Genomic DNA, 25,556 nt, shown 5'->3' on the forward strand with positions numbered 1-25,556 from the left:
CGGCTTGTCGGATGTGAAGAGGCAGTGAGTTCCAGAAAAGGGGAGCTGTGTAAGAGAACTGTCTATGTCCATATGACTTTAATCTGACCTTGGGGACATTCAACTGACAATTAGAACTTGATCTTAAAAGCCGTGGTGGGACATATTCACTGAGGAGATCTTTCAGATAGATTGGAGCTTTGTCATGGAGGCACTTGAAAGCGAGAGTGAGGATTTTATATTCTATTCTCTGTTTCGTGGGCAGCCAATGTAAGCGTATCAGCAATGGTGTAATGTGACTGCGCTTGTTGACTCGGCAAATCAATCGCGCCGCAGAGTTCTGAATCCTCTGGAGCTTGGACAATAGATCTTGGCGGATATTTACAAGAAGACTGCAGCAATAATCCAAACGTGAGAGAACAAGTAAGGTGGGTGGACGGCGTGTCCCTCAAAATAAATAAGTTGACATTCATAAATTTTCACCTTGAGTTCATCATTTAGTGCCGATTATTTACAGACAGCCGCCATATATCTGAAATATTGCTGAGTGGACGTAAAACTAAACTCGCTCAGTCTAAACGCCGTTCAAAGACTCCTTGTTTAATGAGTGTGTTTTAGTTGGTTTGGAAAAATACTACATAGGACCTTTTGTACATAGAATGATAATTTCTCTAGTGGGAACATGGACATACACCAAACGACTGATTGAGTACACCATATTCTCTTGTAATGTATATATAATGCTGACAAATTTATGGACAGCAACTTCTGTAATTTTGTGAGTGTGAAATAAAAGATGTTATCCATGAATTTGTGAGTGTTGTACTTTCCAACTTCTAATACTAGTATGCCACTCAAAAGAGTTAACGTATTTATGCAGTAAGCTGTGCAGAGAGCAACAGCAGTTGTCGTCTGCTCGTCATGGTCTGATTTTCGTGAAGCAACGTCAGATGTGTCGTATCTCCCCATACGTGCAGTTTGCACATTCTGGCTAGTTTTTTTGACTGCAGTTCGACGTCCTTGGTCTCGGCTTAAACGAAGCGAAGCCTACATTGGCTCTTGCCCGCAGAAGGATTGTTTAGGAAAGTGTTCTCGTATGTCTGTTGGTGGCTTCGCCATGAAAATTGAGGCTATCAAATTCAACAGTTGCTCAGGCAGGGTAATTTTCTCTCACGTCTGACTGCTTTTGAAAACGCACGTCACTGTTAACCTCGCTTTTTGAGTTTTCTCAAATCAGGTCAGAACTGTGATGTGTTGAACGTACGTGTGCCTCGAGTAAAGACGTACTCTAAATTTAGTCGTTGTGTCGAACCTTCGATAACTCGGAGTATTTACGAAGGTGCCTTCAATGTCGATACAACGGCGTTTGGCTTGATATCGGAATTTACAAATGTTTCATCACTGAATGTTACATTAGTATTGTTCTGTACACAAACTTTGTCATCACAAACCCACGCCTGTCTCTTCTATGTACGTCAGCTTAATCCCCGCCATGACACTTCAAATGATTCAGAACGCGTGAAGATCCGGGTTAGAATTTGTCTTCAGCCAACCTATGCCTGTCGCAACTAACGGGATCGGGTGGTCAGTCTCGCTGACTTGGATGACACTTGTCATCGTATCCCATTTGCGTTAATCGATGCTCATGCTGTTGATCACTGGATTGCTGAGTGTAGCGTCAACAGCAAACCGACAACCAACAGCATTGGAAAGTTATAAACTTTTGATATAAACAATGGAACTGATATATTAATTTGCTATATAAGGCCAGGGGAGCAGAGGCATAATTTCTTTGCATGAACATTTTGGAAATATGTAGCTGATGTAAGACACCATTTTGTTTTCTCAACTTTGATCCGTACTTTGCTGAGCAACTGCATGAATGTTTATGGAGGGTGACAAGCACTGGTGTTCTACATTGTCAAGATGTAGTTAATAAAGGCCGGGTGTATCACTCGCTGATTTTAATATCTCTACATTTGGCCAAAGAGTTTGTTTGGAAATCAGCCAAACAGAAACGATTTAGTCGGTCAAATATTACATTGCCAGCCTAGATTTGTGGGTGACACATTTTAAAGAGGAGTTACTTCAATTAATGTTTAGATCGGTTGTTATCAAATAAACTATTGGTTGTATAAAACTGACAAAGAACTATTGTCGATTATTGGAGACAGGCTCTTACCAAGTCGTTAACGTGACCGAGCATACCTTTTTCACGCTAATTATAATATTATATACCTAGATGAAATTATTTTGAATAGATTCGTCTAAGTTGATAAAACCTTCATGTATGTTTTCAGAATGTGGTACAAAGACGCTTCGATACAGCCTAGCGATTGGGCAAGTGCGTATTTAAAATCTCAGTCACAATCGCATATATGTTTACCCAGTTTACGAGGGGTCGCTAACCGACACACCTAGATTAGCTTGCTACGATCATTGCATGTTTGGCCTAGATATTGCATGTTGAAACACGTTCTCAATTTCCTAGCCTGAGCGCTTGCAGTGGTTCCCAATAAAAGCGGCAAAACGAGTGACCTTCACACAGTATAGTGATCTTCGCCCTTTGCCTGGTGAACCTCTTGATGTTATCCATCGTTTGTACAATGTGACAGGTCACAAGGAAACCGTATTTTCGAAGTGAGCATATGGATTTTGCATTGGCTTCGACGATAATTCGCCTGCATAGTTAGCATAATGTCCTTGGTCCTTTGTGCGTTATTAAATCCTTAAGCGTTCTTCATCAGCTTACCTACCCGTTAAAATGTAACACCGGTGAAGATCCTGGTTCGAATTGGTCATCAGCAATCCATGCTCGTCGTAAACGGGATCCGGTGGCCAGGCTCGCTGACTTAGTTGACACATGTCATCGTATCCCAGTTATGATGCTGATCACTGGATTGTGTGGTCCAGACTCGATGATTTGCAGACCGCCGTTGGAATATCACTGAGTGTGGCATTAAACAACAAACTAACAAACATGAAATGTAAAAAGGAAAGTCCTGTTTTCTGTGTTAGTTTGAATTTCTTTCTTCACTTATACTATTTTCCTCTGTAGGGGTGGAAATAACCCATTGCCCGACGTCCGAGTCCAGTGTTTTTATCTGTTGGGCAAGCAAATTAGTATATCACACGGTACCGGTGTCCAGTTGACTCTCCAATGTTAATTATGTTGTTTATTTTAAACATCAGCAACAAAACGGTCGGTATAGTGGAAAGATTATCAGGACAAGTGACTTTCAATGTGCCACTGTACCGGAGTACACTATCAATTTTAAAGTGATTTCCATCCCTGGCCCTGGTTTTGCATTATTAAAAGTCGAAACAGCTGAATACATATACTTGGGGATTATGTCCAAAAGTCGATAATCCCCGACTTCTCTCTTTTAAAATGCCTTTTACGATTGAAGATATTCAATGACAGCGACACCAATTTGTATGTTTGTTTGTTTGTTTGTTTGTTGTTTAACGCCGCCCCCATCAACATCCTTATATGATGGCCGTCTGTAAATAATCAAGTCTGGATGAGAAAGTCCAGTAATTGACATAATGAGCATCGATCTTCGAAATTGGGATAGGATGACTGACATGCGTCCACCAGATCAGCGAACCTGACCACCCGATCCCGTTTGTCGCTGCTGGCTGACAGACATGGCCGCCTGCTACCAGCATGAACTGCTGTAGATCCATGTTAACGTGGAGACTGATGCATCAAGACATACTACAGACGTTTAGTATGGCGAAATCTTTATTATATGATCTGATTAAATTATCATACCTTGAATATAAATTCGCACGTTCACACGGCGAATAAGCATACCAGAACACATGAGATAACTGTTTACAAAAACAAGGGGTAAAATATAGCTCCACTCAATGGTGTGAGTAAAGTTTTACGCCGCTTTTAGCAATATTCCAGCCATATCACGACAGGGAACACTAGAAATTGGCTTTACACATTTAACCCATATGGGGAATCGAACCCAGGCCTTCGGCGTGACGTTCGGACGCAAAAACTACCACACCATCTGCTGAGTGGAAGTTTCAGCCGCCTTTCCAGATCGTTGGTTCATGAGTCCAGATCGAGGTAGTTTTGCCCTCTCTCTCATAAATTCCACAGGTCTCTGTTGCCTTTTAGTCTGAGGGGGAAGTTTTCAACCAAAGTGAGCGAGTGAGTCTATTTTTACGCCACTTTTAGCCATATTCCAGCAATATCACGGCGGGGACACCAGACATGGGCTTCACACATTGTACCCATGTTGGGAATCGAACTCGGGTCTTCGGCGTGACGAGCGAACGCTTTAACCACTGGTCTACCCCACAGCCCCTTTTCCACCAGAGCACAGAATGCTGGTACAGCACTTATTACATGCAGAGTTTCAGAAATGAAGATTTTATCGCATGGGCCTTTGATGTCTGACCCGTGAAGGTCCGGGTTAGAATATTGATCTTCAGTAACCTATGCTTGTCGTAAGAGGCGACTAACGGGATCGGGGGTCAGGCTCGCTGACATGTCATCGGTTCCCAATTGCGTAGATCGACGCTCTTCATGCTGTTGTTCACTGGATTGTCTGGTCCAGACTCGATTATTAACAGACCGCCGCCTTATAGCTGGAATATTGCTGAGTGCGGCGTAAAACTAAACTCACTCACTCACCCTTTGATATCTTGGTTGTTATGTCCATGTTTGGTTTGGGTATGATACAGGCACAGACCTCATGACAGGGACCACCATGACATCAGAAGAATTGGGACATGACATAATCTCAGCTTCCTTTTCACCCAGGATGTTGTAGATCAACAGTCCTAAGGGACACATTATTCTGTTACACATTATTCTGTTACACAAAATTCTGTGATGACATTATGTTAGCATATGTACGGTAATGTGCAATGAATAATTCTATGAGGGATACGTAACACACAGATTAACAATTGTTAAATATTTCAATAATGATAACTTAGAGTATGTACGGTAACCATGCACAGAGCTATTAAATGTAAACTGCAAGACGTAAATACGGTCACGATCTATAACAGGGTGAACAAGAATTTAAAAACAATAATACGTTTATAATACTGAAGTATGCGATGATGAGGGATTTATTGATATAAACAAATACGAACAGATCCCCTTTTCTCGAAACGTTCGTAGCCCTAAGAATTCTTAACTTTGATCGTAGCCAACATGTTAAGAATGAGCTGAAGCAGTTCGTAAGGCTACGAACGTTTCGAGAATAGCTAGCAGGATTCACCGTAAAGAAAATAACATCTCAGGAGCCTGAGAACCGGACGTGCGAATATTTAAATGTAGTAAATCCATTTTTGAGAAGATATATTGTGACATTGAACGCCATTGCCATGTAATTTTCATAGAAAGACGAGAACAACCATGTACTATATTGTGAACATATCAATTGTTTGATGATAACATGGAAATAACTCTGATTCTGTCCACACTTCAATCTCTGTATATTCACTGACTATCTGACATAAGGACAAAATATCCGTTACTGCTTGAATACCATTACTAATACTCCCGAAGAGGTAACAATCATTTTGCCCCTGCAGAAGGGCGGTCTATTCTGAGCATCGTTAACAGGGAAGCTAGTAACAACAAATTATACCAATAGTAATGAAATGATCGAATACCTAAATCCGCTTAAGTGTGGATACAGATGTTCCAGTTAATTTTATCGACTCCTATTTTCATAATATTTCTAGAATTATTGATTACAGTTTGAATCCCAACACCATTTCTTTTGTCGAGTTGTCACATGCTACGTCCTTCAGGATGGGTGGAATCATATGCCCTTGCAGGTCACTGGTGGGATTTCGACAGAAATGTTAGGGGCTTCTTGTTGTCATTTTTGCAGCTATTTCTGATAATGCCCGCCTGTCTGGTTTCCCTGTTGGTCTAAGAGGGAAATTCTCCACCAGAACATAGTAGGCTGGTTTAGCAGACATTTCATGTAGAGAATCAGAAATAAACATTGGATCGCAGTAATCTTTGATCATCTTGGTGGTGACATCCATGTTTGGTTTGGGAATGATACAGGCACAGACCTCATGATACAAGTCCCTGTGAGGAACGGGGACCACCATGACTTCAGAAACATAAGGACATGTTCTCAACTTCTTCTCAACCCAGGATGGGTATATGATGTACTCTCCATGCATAATGGCATCTGATTGTCTTCCCTCGACAAAGAGACGCCCTTGCTCATCAAAATGTCCAATATCATTTGTTTTCAACCATCCGTCATCTGTAAAGGCTGCTTTTGTAGCTTCAGGATTGTTGATATATCCCTTGAACATACAATCTCCACGAAGCAAAACTTGTCCGTCCTTGTCTGGTCCAAGCTCTTCAAACTGTTCATCTACCACTTTCACCTCCATGTGACAGGCTAATTCCCACCAGATTGTCTTCGAAGTCTTCCTCCTTCTCACAAATATAGCTTGATACATACCCAACTTCTGTGAGTCCGTATGCAGATGAAACCGAGTTGCAGATCTTACCAACAAACTCAGAGCAATGTTTGGCAAAAGGTTGCCCTGTACAAATACACATTAATCTTTGAATCACATCATCTGAGTGTTAAACATTTGTTCTTTCTGCAAGTTTCTTCATGAAGGCAATTGTAAGCAGTGCAGTTGTACACCTTTCCTTTCTTACTGCTTCCCAAGACAGCTGACACTGATCTCGAATAGAACCTCTTGTGTCGGACATCACCACCGGGATGGCCATGTCTATGAATACATAAGGCCACCCACCTGTCCAGCCTAAAGGTCGATCGCTGTAAACCTTCGTATTCAACTGATGCATCTGAAACATCTTTGTAAAACTGCTAGAAAGCAGGATCATAACCTCATGCGTCTTTGGTACAAGTTTTGAAAAGCCAGTGCTGCCTGAAGTTGCCCAATACAAAGCTGTGTCTGTTGGTAGTACCTGCACTTGGACTTGATCTCCTTCCTGACGTAACATCTCCAGGTAATTACTTCCTCCCTTCACACCAACAAACTCCACCATTTCTAGGTTAGGAGCATTGCTTGATTTTACTTTGGAGTCCAGAATTTCTCCAAGATGAGGTTTGAGAAGATCCCAAGCACCCCAGGTAATGTGTTGTCCCCAATCAACAGACGACAGGAACTCAGGTTGATCACATGCAACAGATCCGTACCATCTGCCAACAGTGCCTGGGCATTGGCAGCAACACAACCAGCCGTCATGATGCCAAAATCGGTGATAAGACGTTCAGGAGAGTTGGTGAGTGTATTACAGACCACATCTCCACGTTTCAAGCCCCGACGCTGTAGAAGTGCAGCAAATTTAGTGGAGAGGATGTGTACATCTTTACAAGTGAGAGCACGCCTTCCTTCATCGTTGTAGAAGACAAACACCTCTTTGTCAGGGTAGATCTGTGCCCAGTGCCTCACTCTGGCTGGAATAGTTTGTTGAACTTCATCCACAGACATGATCCTTGCCGTTGGGATGGTGTATCTGTTAAGATGAGAAACATTTTCATTAGATTTAATAAGATATCTATTATCCATGTGATCAAACAACCCACATCTTCAGAGTCTTTAACTTCACCCCATAGAAAATTGTGAACGAGTGAATAGTGTTTCAGCATTTCTGTTGGCATGTATGCCATCCGGGTCTTGCAAACAAGTGGCCGAAGGTATGACGAACTACCATATTTCACCACGTGGATCATGATTGCTACCTATTCATTTCAAAACGTTTGACCAATTGTATACCACCTGGAAGGTTCACTTGATACTGACGCCACCATACTAACTATAATAATTTTAGTGTAGTTTTCACTTTGTGTAATCATTAATATCTGTGTATGAGCATATTGTATTTAGAATGCTACGTAATGAGTGATTCTTTAAACAGAAGTTTCCTTCCATCACACTGTAGGGATTTTCCTCCCTATTGTTGAATGCAGATTTTGATGTATTGAACAAAGTTTGATTTGAAAGGATTTGTAATTTCCTGTAACTTGAGTGTTTATTCAAGATGAGGATTAACTTTTTGTAAATACAATTTACTAGGTGTTCGGTTAATGTCTAGAAACGAAGAAACTCAAATGTACACTTGATACTTCAAAAGTAATTATTCAGCAAATGATACAATCGTGTGTTCATTTTCTGTGTTTCTTCTTTTTCTTTTTAAATACAATGTATTGCATTTCAACGCAGGATATATATGTAAAATAGTTTTAAAAATACATACCTGCCTACATACCTACATACAAATCGTTGGACTGTTTAATTTAACAGCACACTCCACGCTCGACCCCCTTCCACCCAAAACCACACCTGAACCTTCACCCTTGACCTCAACCTACTCAGCCCCATAGACGGTACATCTACATGTTTACAAAGACACGTCAAACACTGCTGATAAAGATTGTGTATGCTTTGTCAAAGCTGGTTTATATACACGACATCTGAGTAGCCATGAAATGGGTTCACATCGATAGACTACACCTGACATTTGAGAGCATGTTCACCACACAGTTTCAGCTTTGAAGATTTGAAGATTCATTCACAGACATATTTCAATCAAGCTAAACTTCAACTATGTCGATATCCGTTAAAATATTTCCCACCTTTTAAAAGAAATATCTAAAGGCGGAAGTCAATTGCGGTTTGCTGACTATGCAAAAAGGTACTTTGAATATGGCGTCCGGCTCGAAAAGTGCGCTTCACGACGATACTTCACTGATCCCTGCACTCCTGAAGTCCTTCAGGACGAAGAAATGAACACAATAAACTTTCTCAATCTCACTTCCTTCAGTCGCATATATCCACACGGCGCCCAAGGGGCAAATATACAAGGACTGTACAGGTAAACTGGCACACTGCCAACATCCGCCAACACACAGGTGTTTAAAGGTGTGTGACGTAATACATCAGGCTTTGGGCCTTATTGATAAACACGCGTCTAAGTTTGCTTGTTGTCGAGGTTAACAGCTACGTATACCTAGAAAGTAATGTACCAACCATGACAAATGAGTGAGTTTAGTTTTACGCCGCTTTTAGCAATATTCCTGCAATATCACGGCGGGGACACCAGAAATAGGCTTCACACATTGTGCCCATGTGGGGAAAATTGTAAATGCATAAAGTGAGCCATGGTTGATATAATCTTATGAATAATTATAACCAGCACTGTGTTTTTGTTTTGTCAAACACATCGTATAGTAAATGCAACCTGGACAGTTTAGTCGCCACGTGCACCCGAAAACAGTTTTACTCTCGTTGAATAATTCAGAGACAATATAATATCAGTAATATATGGCTAACTTTACTTTATGGATGTGTACACTTAGTGCAGAATCTATTTTCGGAGGTTCCAGGTTATTGTGTGTTTGTTTATAACGTAGCCTACACTACAAACTCACTCTCCTACCCAGAGTTCCATGCGGCAAGCCAGCATAGTACCTCTGCCACAGGCCAGAAAAATGTGACGATTCGTCACATCTTGCACCGTCCATTCAATATAATGTACAGATTTCTTTTACTCTTTTATTTTTGACGAGTCTACACATCTAACTAAACATCTTTAATAGAATGAATTAAATTCACTGAGAAAATATCCAAAAACATGTAACACCGTTTCGATTTGCGTAGCGATCCTTTGTTTATACATAGGTTGTACGGCACCACGTGCTGTCATCGAAGTCGACGGAGAGCAAACGATGCAGCCAGTTTGATATCTAAATATGTACTGCCATAAACCTAACTGTCGCAGTTGTGGAAGAATATATATGTAACAATGTAAAACATTATGAAGAGAGCACCGAGAAGCTTTCGTGAGTCCAGTCTCTTCTTATTATGAATATGCGCGTTTGATTACAAACAAGAGAAAAGTCCGGTCACGTGATATGCAAATTAGCCTGTGGCAGTGATGTTATGTTAAGTCATCGCTGTGCCGGAGTGTGCTACAAACTATGTGGACGTGTGTTTCAGTCTGTATTTTGAACCTTGTTTCACATAAGTTTGTATAGATTACACAGAAAATATACTGGTAGATACTGAGAAAAATGTTGTTCATTTTATGTACGATCACATCTTTGTGTTCATATATGCATTATGTTGTGGTAACATATTTTAAAATGTGTTTATTACTCCTAGAGAATCCTAACGCCATGTGTGGCAATGAGCCGATCTTGTTGTGATACCATATGAGCTGATACCAACCGACCTTTGAACATATCCCCAGTGATGTTCATCTGATACTGAGCCTTTTAAAGGATACTTATCAAGTATGGTCGGTTACTGTTTATGCTCAGGTGACTTTTTAGGTGAGTTAATATGTACACACACGGTGCAAGTCTGATTACCATCCATGTCGCTTCACTGTTATGTCACTGCATGTAAAGCCTGCATGTAATCCATACCACAGTACAACTGATAAGCGGGCGGGAAACGAGGACAATAATCCCCTGGTATACCCAGATATATTTGGAAGGACTATATTGAAGATATTCCAATTTTTACTTATATAAATATTTACGATTAAGTGTAACTTAAGTTTATTTGTTCGTTTGCTTTTTTCTGTTTTGTTTGTTGTTTAACGCCGCACTCAGCAATATTCCAGCTCTATGGCTGCAGTCTGTAAATAATGGAATCTGGACAAGACAATCCAGTGATCAACAGCATGAGAATCGATCTGTGCAAATGGGATTCGATGACTGTGTCAACCAAGTCAGCCAGTCTGATTACCCGTGCTTGCTACATGCCTGTTACAACAAGCATGGATCGCTGAAGATCAGTTCTAACCTGTATCTTCACTTTCATATATCCCTTTGGAGACGTATCATCAATATTATTTATACAGCTTTGAAAGCAGCTCAGGTAATGTGAAGTGGACAGAATAGTTTCAGCATGTGTGTAACTGACCTAAATGTTGGTCACGACAATCTACTCGAGGAAGATAATTGTATTTCATTCATGATAATTATTTTGACTAATGTTTGTATAATGTGCAGACCTGACATTATCATGTATACATTTTGTTATTGAAAAGAGGTTCCGACATGGGTACAGTGTGTGAAGCCCATTTCTGATATTGATAATGCTGGAATATTGCTGAAAGCGGCGTAAAACTGAACTCATTCACTCACTCAAAAGAGGGACCCCTTACGTATTAATACACAAAGTGTTTTATAAGTACAAGCGTTTAATATTAGTACTTATTATAGATATATTGGTGTTCCGTTTTCAAACAGATAGTCTTTGTCTTAGAGCATTGAAAGCCTCAAGATGGTTGTCCATAAGGCTTTCGTTTGTCATCACAAAACAAAGCTGCAGTTTTACGTTGGTAAATATGCCAACACTTTCAAAACATAAAGTGAGGTTATAGTGCTGAGGTTTAGGGTTGCAGACGTTGTCTCGTCACTATTTGATAGTGATTCATAAACACATGCTCTGTTATCTCACGAAGTCAATCACTGGATTGTCTGGCTCAGACTCAAGCATATAAGGAGCGCCGACACACAGTTCTAATATTGCGGAGTGAGTCGATATACAAACAAACAAACATAAACATGCTCATCATTTTACAAGATTTCTCACTGATGTCGAAACGAGGAGTTTGTTGTTGCTTTTATTAAATATTGGTGTAAACGTATCAAAATGATGACAGTTATCACCGACATTGTTATTCTTGAAAAAGAAGCTGGTTGAATGTGATAGAATTCATACTTGGATAGTTCCTTTATGGATTTGGCGATGTTTTGCACAATTTAAATAAAAATGATTTTATCAAGCATTGTGTAATCACATATCATGTATGACTCATATATACTGAGAGAAACAAATAAAGGATCACAGGAACATTCTAGCGTTCCTTTAATATTTTCCACTTTTCATCAGCAGCTTTGAATAGCGCTGTGGTGATGAAAACTTTAAAATAATAAAGGAACGCTTGCATTTTCCTGTGATCCTTCATTTGTTTCTCTCAGTATATATGGTGATGTCACTTGTTTACTTCAGGTATATGGACAGCATTTGTTAAGTTGTAACAAAGTATCCTGATGATCATGCATGAGCCTTCAGACGTAAGGTACTATACACATGTTAAGATACTATTGCAGGATATGGCATATGGGAATACAGTACAGGTTTCAGTAAGTGAATTAACCATACATGTCATCTGGGCAGATGAGGACATCGTTCATTCACATCACGTGTCTCTTCTATTTAGTGGTATTATTGAGGACGATGTCCATTTTGTATTTATCTGCCATTTTAAGCATCCCGCGTGAGTTGGTTGAAACGTTACGTCACATATCTCAGCCATAAAGGGACGAAAACAGTGGCGTGACCGGCCGGTTGAAAGAACCAGTCCAATTCTTCCAAAAGACAAGGTGAAGTAAGGGCTGAAGTGGTGGTACAAAGGAATTCTATTGCTGAACCAGTGCGCCCAACCACCAGGGTGCCGTTGTACAAAGCGATCTTGGCGCTAAGGTGACCGTAACTCCCATACCTTAACATAGTCTTAGCGTTAAGGTTGTTTTGTACAACAGCACCCTGATGAGGTTTTCCATCGTCAAAGGGGCCCCGGTTGCCCAATTCGTTCGCCTCTTACGATCAGCAATGATGCTCTGCTGACACATTCTACCCAGACGCCCAACAGACTGCATCATCAAGTCAAATGTTTATACTCCTGTCAGATGTTTTACCAATCCATGTGTCTGAAGAGAAATGTACCGAGAAGTAGCCTCAATCACAGGGAAGAAGTTTTCTGTAGTCCTGGTTGATTGTTTGTCGATTATCTCGGATTGGGTAAAGTTACCTCAATAAAGAAAAGGCGCCTATGTGTTGTTCTAAACAATGTCACGAAATCTCATCATGGCCACAGACTACTTGCTATGACAATCAAACAGATAAATCTTGAATCACAAACAGATGTGTTGAAGTATAGAAGCAGATGTATCCTAGGTAATTTACTAGATTTTAGATAATAAGATAATTAGATAATAATGTTCTGGTTAGTTATTACAAAGATATGTCTGATGCTATTCCCGAGGTTGACCTGTGTCAAATGTTCAATTTGTTCAGGTTAAAAACATTCCCATGCCTTGATAGCAGAGAATCCAACATTGGTTCGTGGTATCAGCACGATTTGATAGACATTATTAAGCACAGGCTTATGATATGTTAGGAATCCGTCAAGACACGTCAGATAAATGGTATCATCATACTGATGATAAGTAATAAAAGTAACAACAATAATAATGAATTTAACAATGATTATCTGATAATAAAATGTGCAGAACAAACATCTGTAACGATACAATGTTAACAATGTAAATTGCAAAATCTAAGAGGGATATAAGACAAAACCGTTGTATAGAAGACTATCCTGACTATTTTAATTAGCAACAAAATTCTGTACATTTCTCTTTTTGACATCAATATAAACGTCTACTTAAATACCGTTTCACCATCAATCGTAGATGAAATAAACATGATACACTTATGTAGGGTAGGTTTTTTGTAGATTCATATTTCATGTAAGGGACTTGGCTATCCAACAGGAATATATACTTCTGGTACTACTGTGATAATATATCATTCATTGTAGCAAATCCGCGTAGGTGTATTCCAAATATATTCCCAGTTTTTCGTTTTTGACTATATATGGAGAATAATTTACTGCCTAATTAATGCCTCTTTCAGAAGTGTAAATGTTATACCCTTGCTGCACGGTAGTCTCTGCCTTTTCAGCCCAATGGTGCCAGTTGGTCAGGAATTAGGGTTTTGCTTGAGGTCATTTTTTTGTTGTCTAGAGAAATGCCCTTGCAGGTCACTGGTGGGATTTCCGAAATGTTAACATGTTAAATGAGTGTGGATACAGATGTTCCAGTTAATTTTATCGACTCCTATTTTCATAATATGTCTAGAATAATATTGATTACAGTTTGAATCCCAACACCATTCCTTTTGTGGAGTTGTCACATGCTACGATGCTACATACACTGGTGGGATTTCGACAGAAATGTTAGGGGCTTCTTGACGTCAGTTTTGCAGCTATTTCTGATAATGCCCGCCTGTCTGGTTTCCCTGTTGGTCTAAGAGGGAAATTCTCCACCAGAACATAGTAGGCTGGTTTAGCAGACATTTCATGTAGAGAATCAGAAATAAACATTGGATCGCAGTAATCTTTGATCATCTTGGTGGTGACATCCATGTTTGGTTTGGGAATGATACAGGCACAGACCTCATGATACAAGTCCCTGTGAGGAACGGGGACCACCATGACTTCAGAAACATAAGGACATGTTCTCAAGTTTTTCTCCACCCAGGGTGGGTATATGATGTACTCTCCATGCATAATGGCATCTGATTGTCTTCCCTCGACAAAGAGACGCCCTTGCTCATCAAAATGTCCAATATCATTTGTTTTGAACCATCCGTCATCTGTAAAGGCTGCTTTTGTAGCTTCAGGATTGTTGATATATCCCTTGAACATACAATCTCCACGAAGGAAAACTTGTCCGTCCTTGCCCGGTCCAAGCTCTTCAAACTGTTCATCTACCACTTTCACCTCCATCTGACGACTAATTCCAACCAGATTGTCTTTGAAGTCTTCCTCCTTCTGACAAATATAGCTTGATACATATCCAACTTCTGTGAGTCCGTATGCAGATGAAACCGAGTTGCAGATCTTACCAACAAACTCAAAGCAATGTTTGGCAAAAGGTTGCCCTGTACAAATACACATTAATCTTTGAATCACATCATCTGAGTTTTGAATATATGTTCTTTCTGCAAGTTTCTTCATGAAGGCAATTGTAAGCAGTGCAGTTGTACACCTTTCCTTTCTTACTGCTTCCCAAGACAGCTGACACTGATCTCGAATAGAACCTCTTGTGTCGGACATCACCACCGGGATGGCCATGTCTATGAATACATAAGGCCACCCACCTGCCCAGCCTAAAGGTCGATCGCTGTAAACCTTTGTATTCAACTGATGCATCTGAAACATCTTTGTAAAACTGCTAGAATGCAGGATCATAACCTCATGCGTCTTTGGTACAAGTTTTGAAAAGCCAGTGCTGCCTGAAGTTGCCCAATACAAAGCTGTGTCTGTTGGTAGTACCTCCACTGGGACTTGATCACCTTCCTGACGTAACATCTCCAGGTAATTACTTCCTCCCTTCACACCAACAAACTCCACCATTTCTAGGTTAGGAGCATTGCTTGATTTTACTTTGGAGTCCAGAATTTCTCCAAGATGAGGTTTGAGAAGATCCCAAGCACCCCCAGGTAATGTGTTGTCCCCAATCAACAGACGACAGGAACTCAGGTTGATCACATGCAACAGATCCGTACCATCTGCCAACAGTGCCTGGGCATTGGCAGCAACACAACCAGCCGCCATGATGCCAAAATCGGTGATAAGACGTTCAGGAGAGTTGGTGAGTGTATTACAGACCACATCTCCACGTTTCAAGCCCCGACGCTGTAGAAGTGCAGCAAATTTAGTGGAGAGGATGTGTACATCTTTACAAGTGAGAGCACGCCTTCCTTCATCGTTGTAGAAGACAAACACCTCTTTGTCTGGGTAGATCTGTGCCCAGTGCCTCACTCTGGCTGGAATAGTTTGTTGAACATCATCCGCAGACATGATCCTTGCCGTTTGGATGGTATAACTGTCAAAATGAGAAACATTTTAATTAGATTTAATGAACAAACACTAGGCATCATCATTTCATCCGTCGGGCATTGTAATATTACTGTGAAAATACCAGTTACCCTTGTATTCTGTAACTAGATTTCTGACAAATCTATTTTCCACGTGATCAAACAACCCACATCTTCATATTCTTTATCTTCATTACACAGAAAATGTGAAAAAATGAATATAGTTTTACACATCAGTCAGAAATATTCTTTCGCTGTGGCATTTATGGTGGCTTTTTGTACATCTGATGTATATAATATTATATAACAAGAGATGAATGAGAAGTTTCTCCTTCAGTCATATTGTGACCTCCCTATTGAATGAATTTAACCACTTGTAGCAGAAGCTACATGCTGATGACGATTCCTTGTAATTGTCTGGGGCGGTAGGATAGTCTTATGATTAAAGCTTCCGCTCTTCACGCTCAAGACCCGAGTTGGATTCCCCACATGGGCACAATGTGTAAAGCCCATTTTGGTGTCCCTCGCCGTGATATTGGTGGAATATTGCTAAAAGCGGCTTAAAACTGCAGCAGATACTTTATATTGTATTTTTACAGTCATGTACATATTAGTTTCAGTCATTTGATAGTTTTATGAATATTTGTATGTTAACAGTTATTTTGCAGTTGCAAGGATATCATTTCGTATTTTGATATCTCCGTATTAACAGTTACTCTGCGTTGCAGGGATATCATTTCGTATTTTGATATCTCCGTATTAACAGTTACTTTGCAGTTGCAGGGATATCATTTCGTATTTTGATATCTCCGTATTAACAGTTACTCTGCGTTGCAGGGATATCATTTCGTATTTTGATATCTCCGTATTAACAGTTACTTTGCGTTGCAGGGATATCATTTCGTATTTTGATATCTCCGTATTAACAGTTACTTTGCATTTGCAGGGATATCATTTCTTCTTTATCAACAGGTCTGGTCACTTTGAAACTGACTTTACCCACCTTAACAAATGTCTATTAATAGCTATATAGCCGGTGAAATTATAGTTTAATTAAGGGAGGTTAGGTAGGGTCACCACATTATAATGTGCCCTGATTTGATGCAATCTGATTGGATCATTCAAACTTTTGCCCTCTTTTCCTAATTTAAATCAGCACTTCACTTTCACTGTTTGCACCAGCAACTTTCACTGTTTGCACCAGCAACTTTCACTGTTTGCACCAACAACTTTCACTGTTTGCACCAGCAACTTTCACTGTTTGCACCAGCAACTTTCACTGTTTGCACCAGCAACTTTCACTGTTTGCACCAGCAACTTTCACTGTTTGCACGAACAACTTTCACTATTTGCACCAGCAACTTTCACTGTTTGCACCAGCAACTTTCACAAACAACTTTCACTGTTTGCACCAGCAACTTTCACTGTTTGCACCAGCAAGACGTCTATCGTGTGTTGGAGTCAATTTATCTAATACTATACCGCAGGTCACTGTAATATTTTATATTAGTCAATCAGAGTGTATACCTTCAAATGCTACATTTTAAACGTTTATGTGTAAATAAAAACTGTAACTTGTGTGTAAATGTACATGTTAGATTTAACAGTCAAAATGATAACCCAATAATGTTGTACTGTATAATATTTAATATAAAATTATTCAAAGAAGTAATCTAATTCATTTAAGTGTTTTCAGCTTCCTATGAGTGAATGGTTGCATGCGTGGACGTTTGACTGATTGGTTTTATAAATGAGAGAAAGTAGAGTGTATATGTGAATGTGAGTATGAATGTGATATTAGTTTGAACTGGTTTTATTATGTTCCAGGGTTTGAAATGAAAGAAGACATATATATGTTTGAGTTATCATAACTTTAACGTTGAATATTGTTTACACAGATTACACAGATTATAGGAACGCTTCCCTGGCTTGGCGGTGCTGTATTGCTTCACCTCAGTGTCATACACTGGGTGGGTATTACATGTGCTTGTTGTAAATGTTTATGTAGCGTTGTGTACTTCATTTATTCTACCTGGGCATGTTTATTGAGTTCATATGCCTGTACCTTTACCATATGTATGTAATTACATGTCAGGGGTAAATCAAGGAGTCATCTCCCCTTGTAGTTAATATATTTGTATGACTAGTAGTGGAGCAGATAAGTGCAACAATAGTTCACTTAAACATGCAAGTATGAAATTTGGCACAAATGTTCATTGGAGTCCACTCTTTCAAAAAAGGGCATTAGCCACGCAAAAATCCAAAATGGCTACCATTTGCAAGATGGCCGCCGCTTAACTAAAAATTACTAATAATTACTTTGTAAGTTGTAACTACTTCAAGAAAAATAACTTATTTCAATTTTTTTGACAAAAGAAGTTGTTTGTATTACAATACCAAAACAATATATAAATCAAATGGCAGTGTTAGCAAGAAACAGTCGAAATTGTACCTGAGCTAACCACTGCACCCAGAATAACACAGAAACTACGCTTCACATTTGCAACTGCACAAGGCTGTGCATGTGAGACCAAACCGGTAGTATTTGCACCTGCCACGACAAACAGACTTGCAGCCACACTTAGTGAGCTGTTCACAACTCTTTTCAATGGGAGAGTTGGCTGTCCAGAAGGTTTTCCATTCCTCGCCAATCTTCTCCCATCCCCAGTCAGCTGGACTCTCTGCTTCTGACTGGCGCAGAATTGCCTGAGCCCACACACAACCTGCCTGTGTTTCACGTTTAGCGTGTTGAATTAGAGCTGCTCTGGTTGGAGGGATGGCTTCATATGGTCTCTGCTTTCTGGCAAATAGTCTAGCCTCATCCACACCATCTACAGTGCTAGACCTGTCATACATGAAGACCACAAACTTCTCTCGTATCTCCATGTCATCATCCTCAATGGTTGGTCGATGCTGGCTCAGTCTGGCAAATACTGGTGTTGCCTCTGGGAAAATGTCCCATGTTTGTCTTTTCCCCTTTATTCCTTAAAGCTGACACCACACCACAACCTGTAAAAGCATGGAATAACAACATGCCTTTGGCCTTCTCTTGACCAACAGAGTTTTGCAGTTTGTGAATGCCAATCCATCGAAGGCTCTGACCTTGGCCAAATAGGAGCCACAGCTGCTGCAGACCCATGCTTTGCAGTGTTGAGAACATACTCAGGCCAATCACAAGGACATCTGTGTCACTGGCTTTGATTATGATGGATTTTCTCCCTTGGGTTGCAGCATATCTGGCATGAACAAAGATGCGGCCTCCTCATGAGAACATTCGCCCAGTTCAGTCCGACTCATTTTGTATGTGCCAAGTGCTTGGTGTCCCTTGGTCACAATAACCAAGATTGGTGCAGACATCTGGACACTCCTGTCTGCCAGGAAGTGAAACAACTCCGACTTGTTTGCTTTCAGACTTAATGGACTGTACATATCAAACGCGTCTCACTCCTTGATCAAAGACAACATGTGTTGTCTTGTATGTACTTGCATATGCACTAATAGTTGGCAGAAAGCATAGTCAACAAATGTCTTAGACCTTTTCGGTGGCAGTGCATGGACCAAAGCTGAACCATCAATGATGCTGTCATCTGCCTCTGGCTCTTGGTCTGGAGGCGTGATGTGTTTCTCAAGTATTGAAATCAGTTGGGACTTTTGACAGCTATAAATCTTTCCACCATCACTTAGAGATACAGGGAATGATTGATTTTCGTGCTGAAAGAACTCCTGCAGGTTTCACTCCCTGATCTGACAGGAGATGAACGTGCTTCACTGTAGCTACAGAGTGAGCCTCGTCCCTGGGAAGTGGCAGCAAAGAAGTGATACTCACTTTAAACTCTGGGCTTCTTTTCTGAAATGCATGATGAGCTGACCATGTGAGGTTAACAGCTTCATCTATCTCTTCAGTGATAAAGACATTCTCCAGCCACTCATACTCCAGGGCCATTTGTGGTCTAAGCAGGTCTGTGGTTGGCATTGGCACTGTACCACATGGCGGTGTTGGGTTCTCTGACTTCAATGAAGCAGGAGGGATATTTGTAAAGGAATCAGGTAGTTCAGGAACAGATTTTGCCCTCTCTGGTCCGAATTTTAGTGGTTGACGCTCTTGCCCATGGTTGTCCGTAGCAGGATGCTGAAAGACAGAGATACTGGTACCATGGAAAGAAGTAGTAGCAGTGGTTGCAGAAGAGTTGTGGTCAATGTTGTCCATGTCCGCAGTGGTGAACAAACCCTTTCTGAGAACAGGTGGACAGACCGCACCCTCCTCCACATACTTGCTAACTGTGGCATCTCCAAGTTGGGCTGATATCTCCAGCACCCTGTCATACGAAATGCTCATGCATTGATGGAAATGCTCATGCCATGATCATGAAGTATATCTAGGAGGCTTCTCTTCCTTGTTTTGGCATAGATTACCATACCCATATACAAAAGGAAAGGGAGTTTCCCTATCCTCAGAATGTCGATGGGTAGTTGCTTGTTCTTTCTGATTTGAGAAGCAGTTGGAGGAGCTGAGCAATAGCCTGGTCTGACGTGGATGAGCCAAACCCAAGCTGAGACTTAATGTCTGCCCCATGTTCCACCATACCAACGAACTGGAGAAGACTTGCAGGTATGGCATCTTTGATGCATCCTTCGCGAAATGTACCATCGAATTTGGACTGGTGGTCCAGAATGTGTTTTCTCAATATATTTGCAGCTCTGGCCAAAACAAGAGCATCTGAGTATTCAGATGCCTGAGATAGGGCTAGAGCAACATCGTTTTGTAGTGCTAAAAGAACACTTCTTCCCTTTGTATGAGCTTTTTGCTCTGGGACTCCATTAACAACTTCTCTTTCAACCTGGTTTTGTTCACACTAGGTGAATCAATTCCTAGCTGCTCCAGACGTTGTGTGTAGTGATGGGATATGTCTGCCAGAGGGAAGATGGCGGGGCCCGCTGAACTAAGACTGGTTTCTACCAGTAGTTCACTAGTTTTTCTTTTCTTCGTACAAATAAGGTAGGGCAAATAAACAGAAAGTAAAATTCATTTCCCATGTCGTTTGAATTTCAAAGAGAGCATCATCTTTCATTTGGGTGTGTTTTGCTCCATCGACCTGTTTCAACTGGAAAGTAATAGTTTGAAGTTCTTAAATTGAGTAACACACTCCGATTATTATAAATGTATTAAATTCAGATAGGTTTCGTATTTCAATTAAGAATTTTACAAAATAATATTAATAGACACTTGCATTGTTCTTGTATTTGTTCTCGGATTTGTTTGCGTGTCCCACTGGTGGGGCAGGGTCACCTCGACTTTTCCCGAGCGTCCGTGCCATCACTGTTTGTGATGCATTCCTGAGATTTTGAAAGCGCGCAGTCAGGCAGATACTAGTATCTATTACAATTTTGGAGTCGGGTTTGAGACTGCTGAACTGCTGGGACTGCACTAACTAAGCGGCACAATTGTGGCGATCCTTTTCATTACGGTTCAGCCTCATGAACAACAAGAAAAGCGCCGCAAACATTACCCAAATGGTATGTCTCAAATGTCAGATGTTTACAAGTTACATAACCTCGCTCACATGTTAAACAACAAAATGTTGTGAGGTTGGCCAAGGCTGCTATAAAAAGTTTGAAATAACATAATTATTGTGTAGGTATCTTTAGGAAATGCCCATACGTCTTCAGCACAGAGGTCTAAAATGGAACAAACCGAAACATGAGTCTCATTAACCTATTCAGACAATGACCTACTTTTCAGCCGATCCGAATTTTCTCGTGTGAAAGTAAAACGAGACACCACAAACATCTGTGGTTACACTGACTTCCAATTCCTTGTTTCATAAGAAAATGGTATTTACAAGTTAATTTTAATTTTAAACTTTAATAACATCGTATTTCTATATTTTATGGCGAGGTGTAGGCAGCATGACCTTAACTTAGACGTCACAGACTGCCCCTGTTTGATTAGGTCGTAACATCATTCACAATTCATCTGGCTCACTGGTTACATATGTGTTCTTTGCGCTTATTCAGTGTAGTTTTGTAACGCACAATGTGATTGATATATTATCAAGTCCGTACCAGACCGCCAAACTTTTCTAGCGGCAGAGCCACGATTTCCAGATTTCCGTTTGTCAGAGCACGCTGTACGACAGAGCACGCTGCACGACGTGTTTGCAAGGATTAGAAGGAGCGTGGTGTTGCAATATACAAGTGGTTAGATGTATCAAATAATACTGATTAATATTTATGTATCCAGTTGAATGAGTTGGTCTAAAAATTCTGGACTGGTTATTGTGATAAGTTGCGCAATAGGGCGGAACCAAGTCAGCAGGAAACGACACTGTTGTGTAATCAATGTTTAGACTTGGCTCATACATCACGCATGCAACATCATACCAATGCTTGCACACATACGTACGTACATTCATGCATGTGTCAAACCCACCCACACACTCACCCACCTATCCTTACACCCACCCACACTCACAACCACCCACCCAGACCCACAGGTATCCAAGTTCACATTCAGCATCCAGTTCGTGTCAGCGTTTCATGTTACACTAGTCAGTAGTTGGTCATGAAGGTCAACCAAATGAACATTGGGCTTTTCCAAGCAGCCGTCTTAAGACGTTATAAATTACATGAACTCTAGAAGGATGAGGACTATTTTTATGGATACACAACTTCTTTATTCTGTATAGGCGACGAGGAAGGGAGGCCAGTTAGTTAGGTCAGTTCGTTCCAAGCGTTTCGTTATAAACGTAGTTTATTGTACACACGCACGCACGCACACACCACACACACACACACACACAAAACCAGAAACATTTTAATCGTAATGGCTACGTCATACGGGAGCATATATAGTTTCTTTGAAGAAGAGTCCAATGAAACATTGGGGGTCACTTAGTCACTTCTGAAAATGAAGAAAGTCTCAGGGCTCCTTTTCATTATATTTTATTTTTTTTACTATGAATGTTTTTCAGTAAAATATGTTCATTTCAGAGAGAGAGAGAGAGAGAGAGAGAGATTCCCGCTGTCTTTTAATCGGAGATATGTGAGTGTGTGAGTGAGTTTAGTTTTACGCCGCACTCAGCAATATTCCAGCTATATGGCGGCGGTCTGTAAGTAATCGAGTCTGGACCAGACAATCCAGTAAACAACAGCATGAGCATCGATCTGCGCAACTGGGAACTGATGACATGTGTCAACCAAGCCAGCAAGCCTGACCGCCCGATCCCGTTAGTTGCCTCTTACGACAAGCATGGGTTACTGAAGATCAATTCTAACCTGGATCTTCACGGATCCGGAGATATCTAGTTCCCAGCACAAGAAATATAGGGTATTGGCAATACACCGTAAAAGGTGATATAGCATGGTTGGATTATACAGTTACAAGCACCTGAATTTAAACAAACATGACTTTACTTTTGTACATTTAGCATTTACTGTATACCATGAGCTTCACCGTACAATCATACGTTTCAGTTGTCAGAGGTGAGGTGAGGTGAGGTGAGGTGAGGTGAGATGAGGTGAGGTGAAATTGGGTTTAACGTCGTGCTTGAGAATATTTCGCTCATATGACGACGTGCATGCGTGTGTATGTGTATGTGCGGCTGCTTGTACTAGCCCAGACTTAAGCTGGTTTTATTGTGCTAGCTCACTGAGATACCATGCCGCAGTGAAGCATGAATACCCCACTCAGACACATTATACTGACTCCGAGCCGACCAGTCCTTGTTGTACCCATTAATGCCGAGCGCCAGGCAGGGACCAACAAGTACCATATTTTAACGTCTTTTGGTATGACGCGGTCGGGGATCGAACCCGCGACCATCCGCTCTCCGGGCGGACGCTCTAACCACTACACCACGGAGGCGGTCTTCAGTTGTCAGAACTGACGCCAGTATATATCATTAAGAATGCACTGTGAGGCCTCGATATGGTGAGTCAGCTGTTGGGAGATAGCCTTGAAATAAAAGATAATATTGCTGTGAGTTCCTTGGGTTTATTTAAGCAAAAACACCTAACATCACATATAATGATAGCCTTATACTTGAGCGCGTATAGAAAGTAAATCTGCCCATTTGATATTTGACTATCAGAAAATATGGAATGACTGAACTTCGGTTGCATTGAACATTGCTTCAAACAGTAGATTGAACTCCAAGATTAGAGTAACGCTTATTCTCTGAATATATATAATTTTGATTGTAACAAATAAACCCATTTAAACTGAAAAGGAGCCCCAGGGAGACCACCTGAACCTCGGGAAATCTAGACTTGCTTCATTTAGGGCTTTAGCATTGGAGGGAGGGCTAGGCTGTAAGGGAAATAATGTGGTTCAGGGACTGTGAGGCAGACTAATCCAATATCTGCTTATGTTATCTGCTGTACATTAATCTAGACCGTCCAGGGATTTTCAAGGGGAGGGGGGGGGAAAACTCCCTACCCCCGATCCGCCAGTGCAGTATATGCTAATCTGGTGCGTTGAAGGGTTAACACTAGTCCTCGACTGGGGATATATACACACATGAATGTTGAGACATAAAAAAGAAATATTGGTTTATGCATTAAAGATATATAAACTTGACGAGCCCACTACGTAATACAGTCCAAACATCACTGGACAGGGAGTTAGTATAAAAACGTTTGTTTAAAGCTAGCATGTAACGTGTTACAGCATACTAGTACCGTTCCAAACCTTTCTGAACAGTAATTACAATGAAATAATAAGTTAATAGGAACAAAAGTAAAATGTTTCTTACCTTGAAACAAGAGGGAAAGAAGCTGTGAGTTCCTTGGGTTTATTCAGGCACCTGAGATCGCAATCACAACGATTTTATAGCTCAAAGTTCTAGTTGTTTAACATTAACAATTTCCCAGATGTTATTTCCAAATATGTTATCTGCCCTATCCTGCTACAGTTCACTGCACGAAGTAGGTTGTAAGAAAATATTCTCACTACTGTATCGCACGGTTGGAAGACCGCAATACAGGGATGTATTTTCTCCACGTTATTTCCTAGAGCGAAACTGACGCCCTTCGTCCAGTGCCAACTCTATAGACCGTATTTCCTCTAGTAAGCGCACGGGCGTTCATTTGTTCAACGGACTTCCAGACCTGGGTGCCGTTCCACTAACCGATCTTAGCCCTATGCAATCGTAAACCCCTAAAATCCCAATCTTAGTGTGACGTTACGATTGGCTTACCGTTCCACTAACCAATCTTACCTAAGTCAATCGTAAAGTTAAGATTCAAAGTCTAAGTTGCTCATGACCAACTTAGGATAGCTAAAATCAATCGTAGAGAAACCAAAATGGTGGCTTTCCTATTCTATGTGAAAAATAAGAGCGAGCATTTCACCGTGAGCGTCCCCTAAAATCCCCCATGAAATGAATTTGTATATTTCTGTGATGTAAACAAACACTGCACTGAAGCCTTACAAATGTCAGGCCAGTCTGACCACTGTCGTCATGGGAACACAACCGAGCGAGTCGGTGTAACACATTTGTACAACAATATTGCAACGTCATGGTTAAGAATAGGGACAAACGTGAAGTGAACAATGTTCTGAAGCAAAAAGATACAAATATGTTTGATTTCACTGCGCATATTTGGTGGGGGATTCTAAAGGCAGGCCGCGTGTTATTCAAGATCACTGACAGATTCTACATACGTTATATATATAGCCTCCTCACGGCTTGTTTATTCTGATTGACAAGGTTCAGGCACATATTAAAAGCTCTGACACAATTGACATTTTTAAAGTTCAGACTTAAAACCTGTTCTCAGTATATTACTTATAATCTCGGCTGTAAATACTCTCGTGTAAATTATCTGTACATAGCGCTTTGAGCATGCCCCAGGATGTGAAATAGGCGCACTATAAATATGCATTTATTATTATTATATTATGCCTG

At 40.7% G+C, this 25,556-nt stretch overlaps 1 protein-coding gene across 2 annotated transcripts; it reads right to left on the reverse strand.

Moving 5' to 3' along the window:
* Positions 1–5,064: 5,064 nt before the first annotated feature.
* On the reverse strand, positions 5,065–24,637 carry LOC124289890 (long-chain-fatty-acid--CoA ligase FadD13-like). 2 transcript variants are annotated; one of them, XM_046726562.1, is made up of 3 exons: positions 24,402–24,637; positions 13,990–15,656; positions 5,065–5,813 (listed from the first exon to the last, which is right to left on the reverse strand). In XM_046726562.1, the coding sequence occupies exon 2, from the start codon at positions 15,629–15,631 to the stop codon at positions 14,003–14,005; it is 1,629 nt and encodes a 542-aa protein (XP_046582518.1). In that variant the 5' UTR covers positions 15,632–15,656; positions 24,402–24,637; the 3' UTR covers positions 5,065–5,813; positions 13,990–14,002. The 2 variants fall into 2 exon arrangements, with proteins under 2 accessions (XP_046582518.1, XP_046582519.1); XM_046726563.1 differs by lacking the exon at positions 5,065–5,813 and adding an exon at positions 13,792–13,820.
* Between the last annotated feature and the right edge of the window lie 919 nt (positions 24,638–25,556).

The sequence above is a fragment of the Haliotis rubra genome, unplaced genomic scaffold, assembly GCF_003918875.1.
Source record: "Haliotis rubra isolate DU_JTF1 unplaced genomic scaffold, ASM391887v1 Scf450, whole genome shotgun sequence".
In the NCBI taxonomy this organism is placed as follows: Eukaryota; Metazoa; Mollusca; class Gastropoda; order Lepetellida; family Haliotidae; genus Haliotis; species Haliotis rubra.

Excerpts from the sequence above, each read along its gene's own strand:
- LOC124289890 (XM_046726562.1), bottom strand. The coding sequence starts at position 15,631 with ATGTCTGCGGATGATGTTCAACAAACTATTCCAGCCAGAGTGAGGCAC.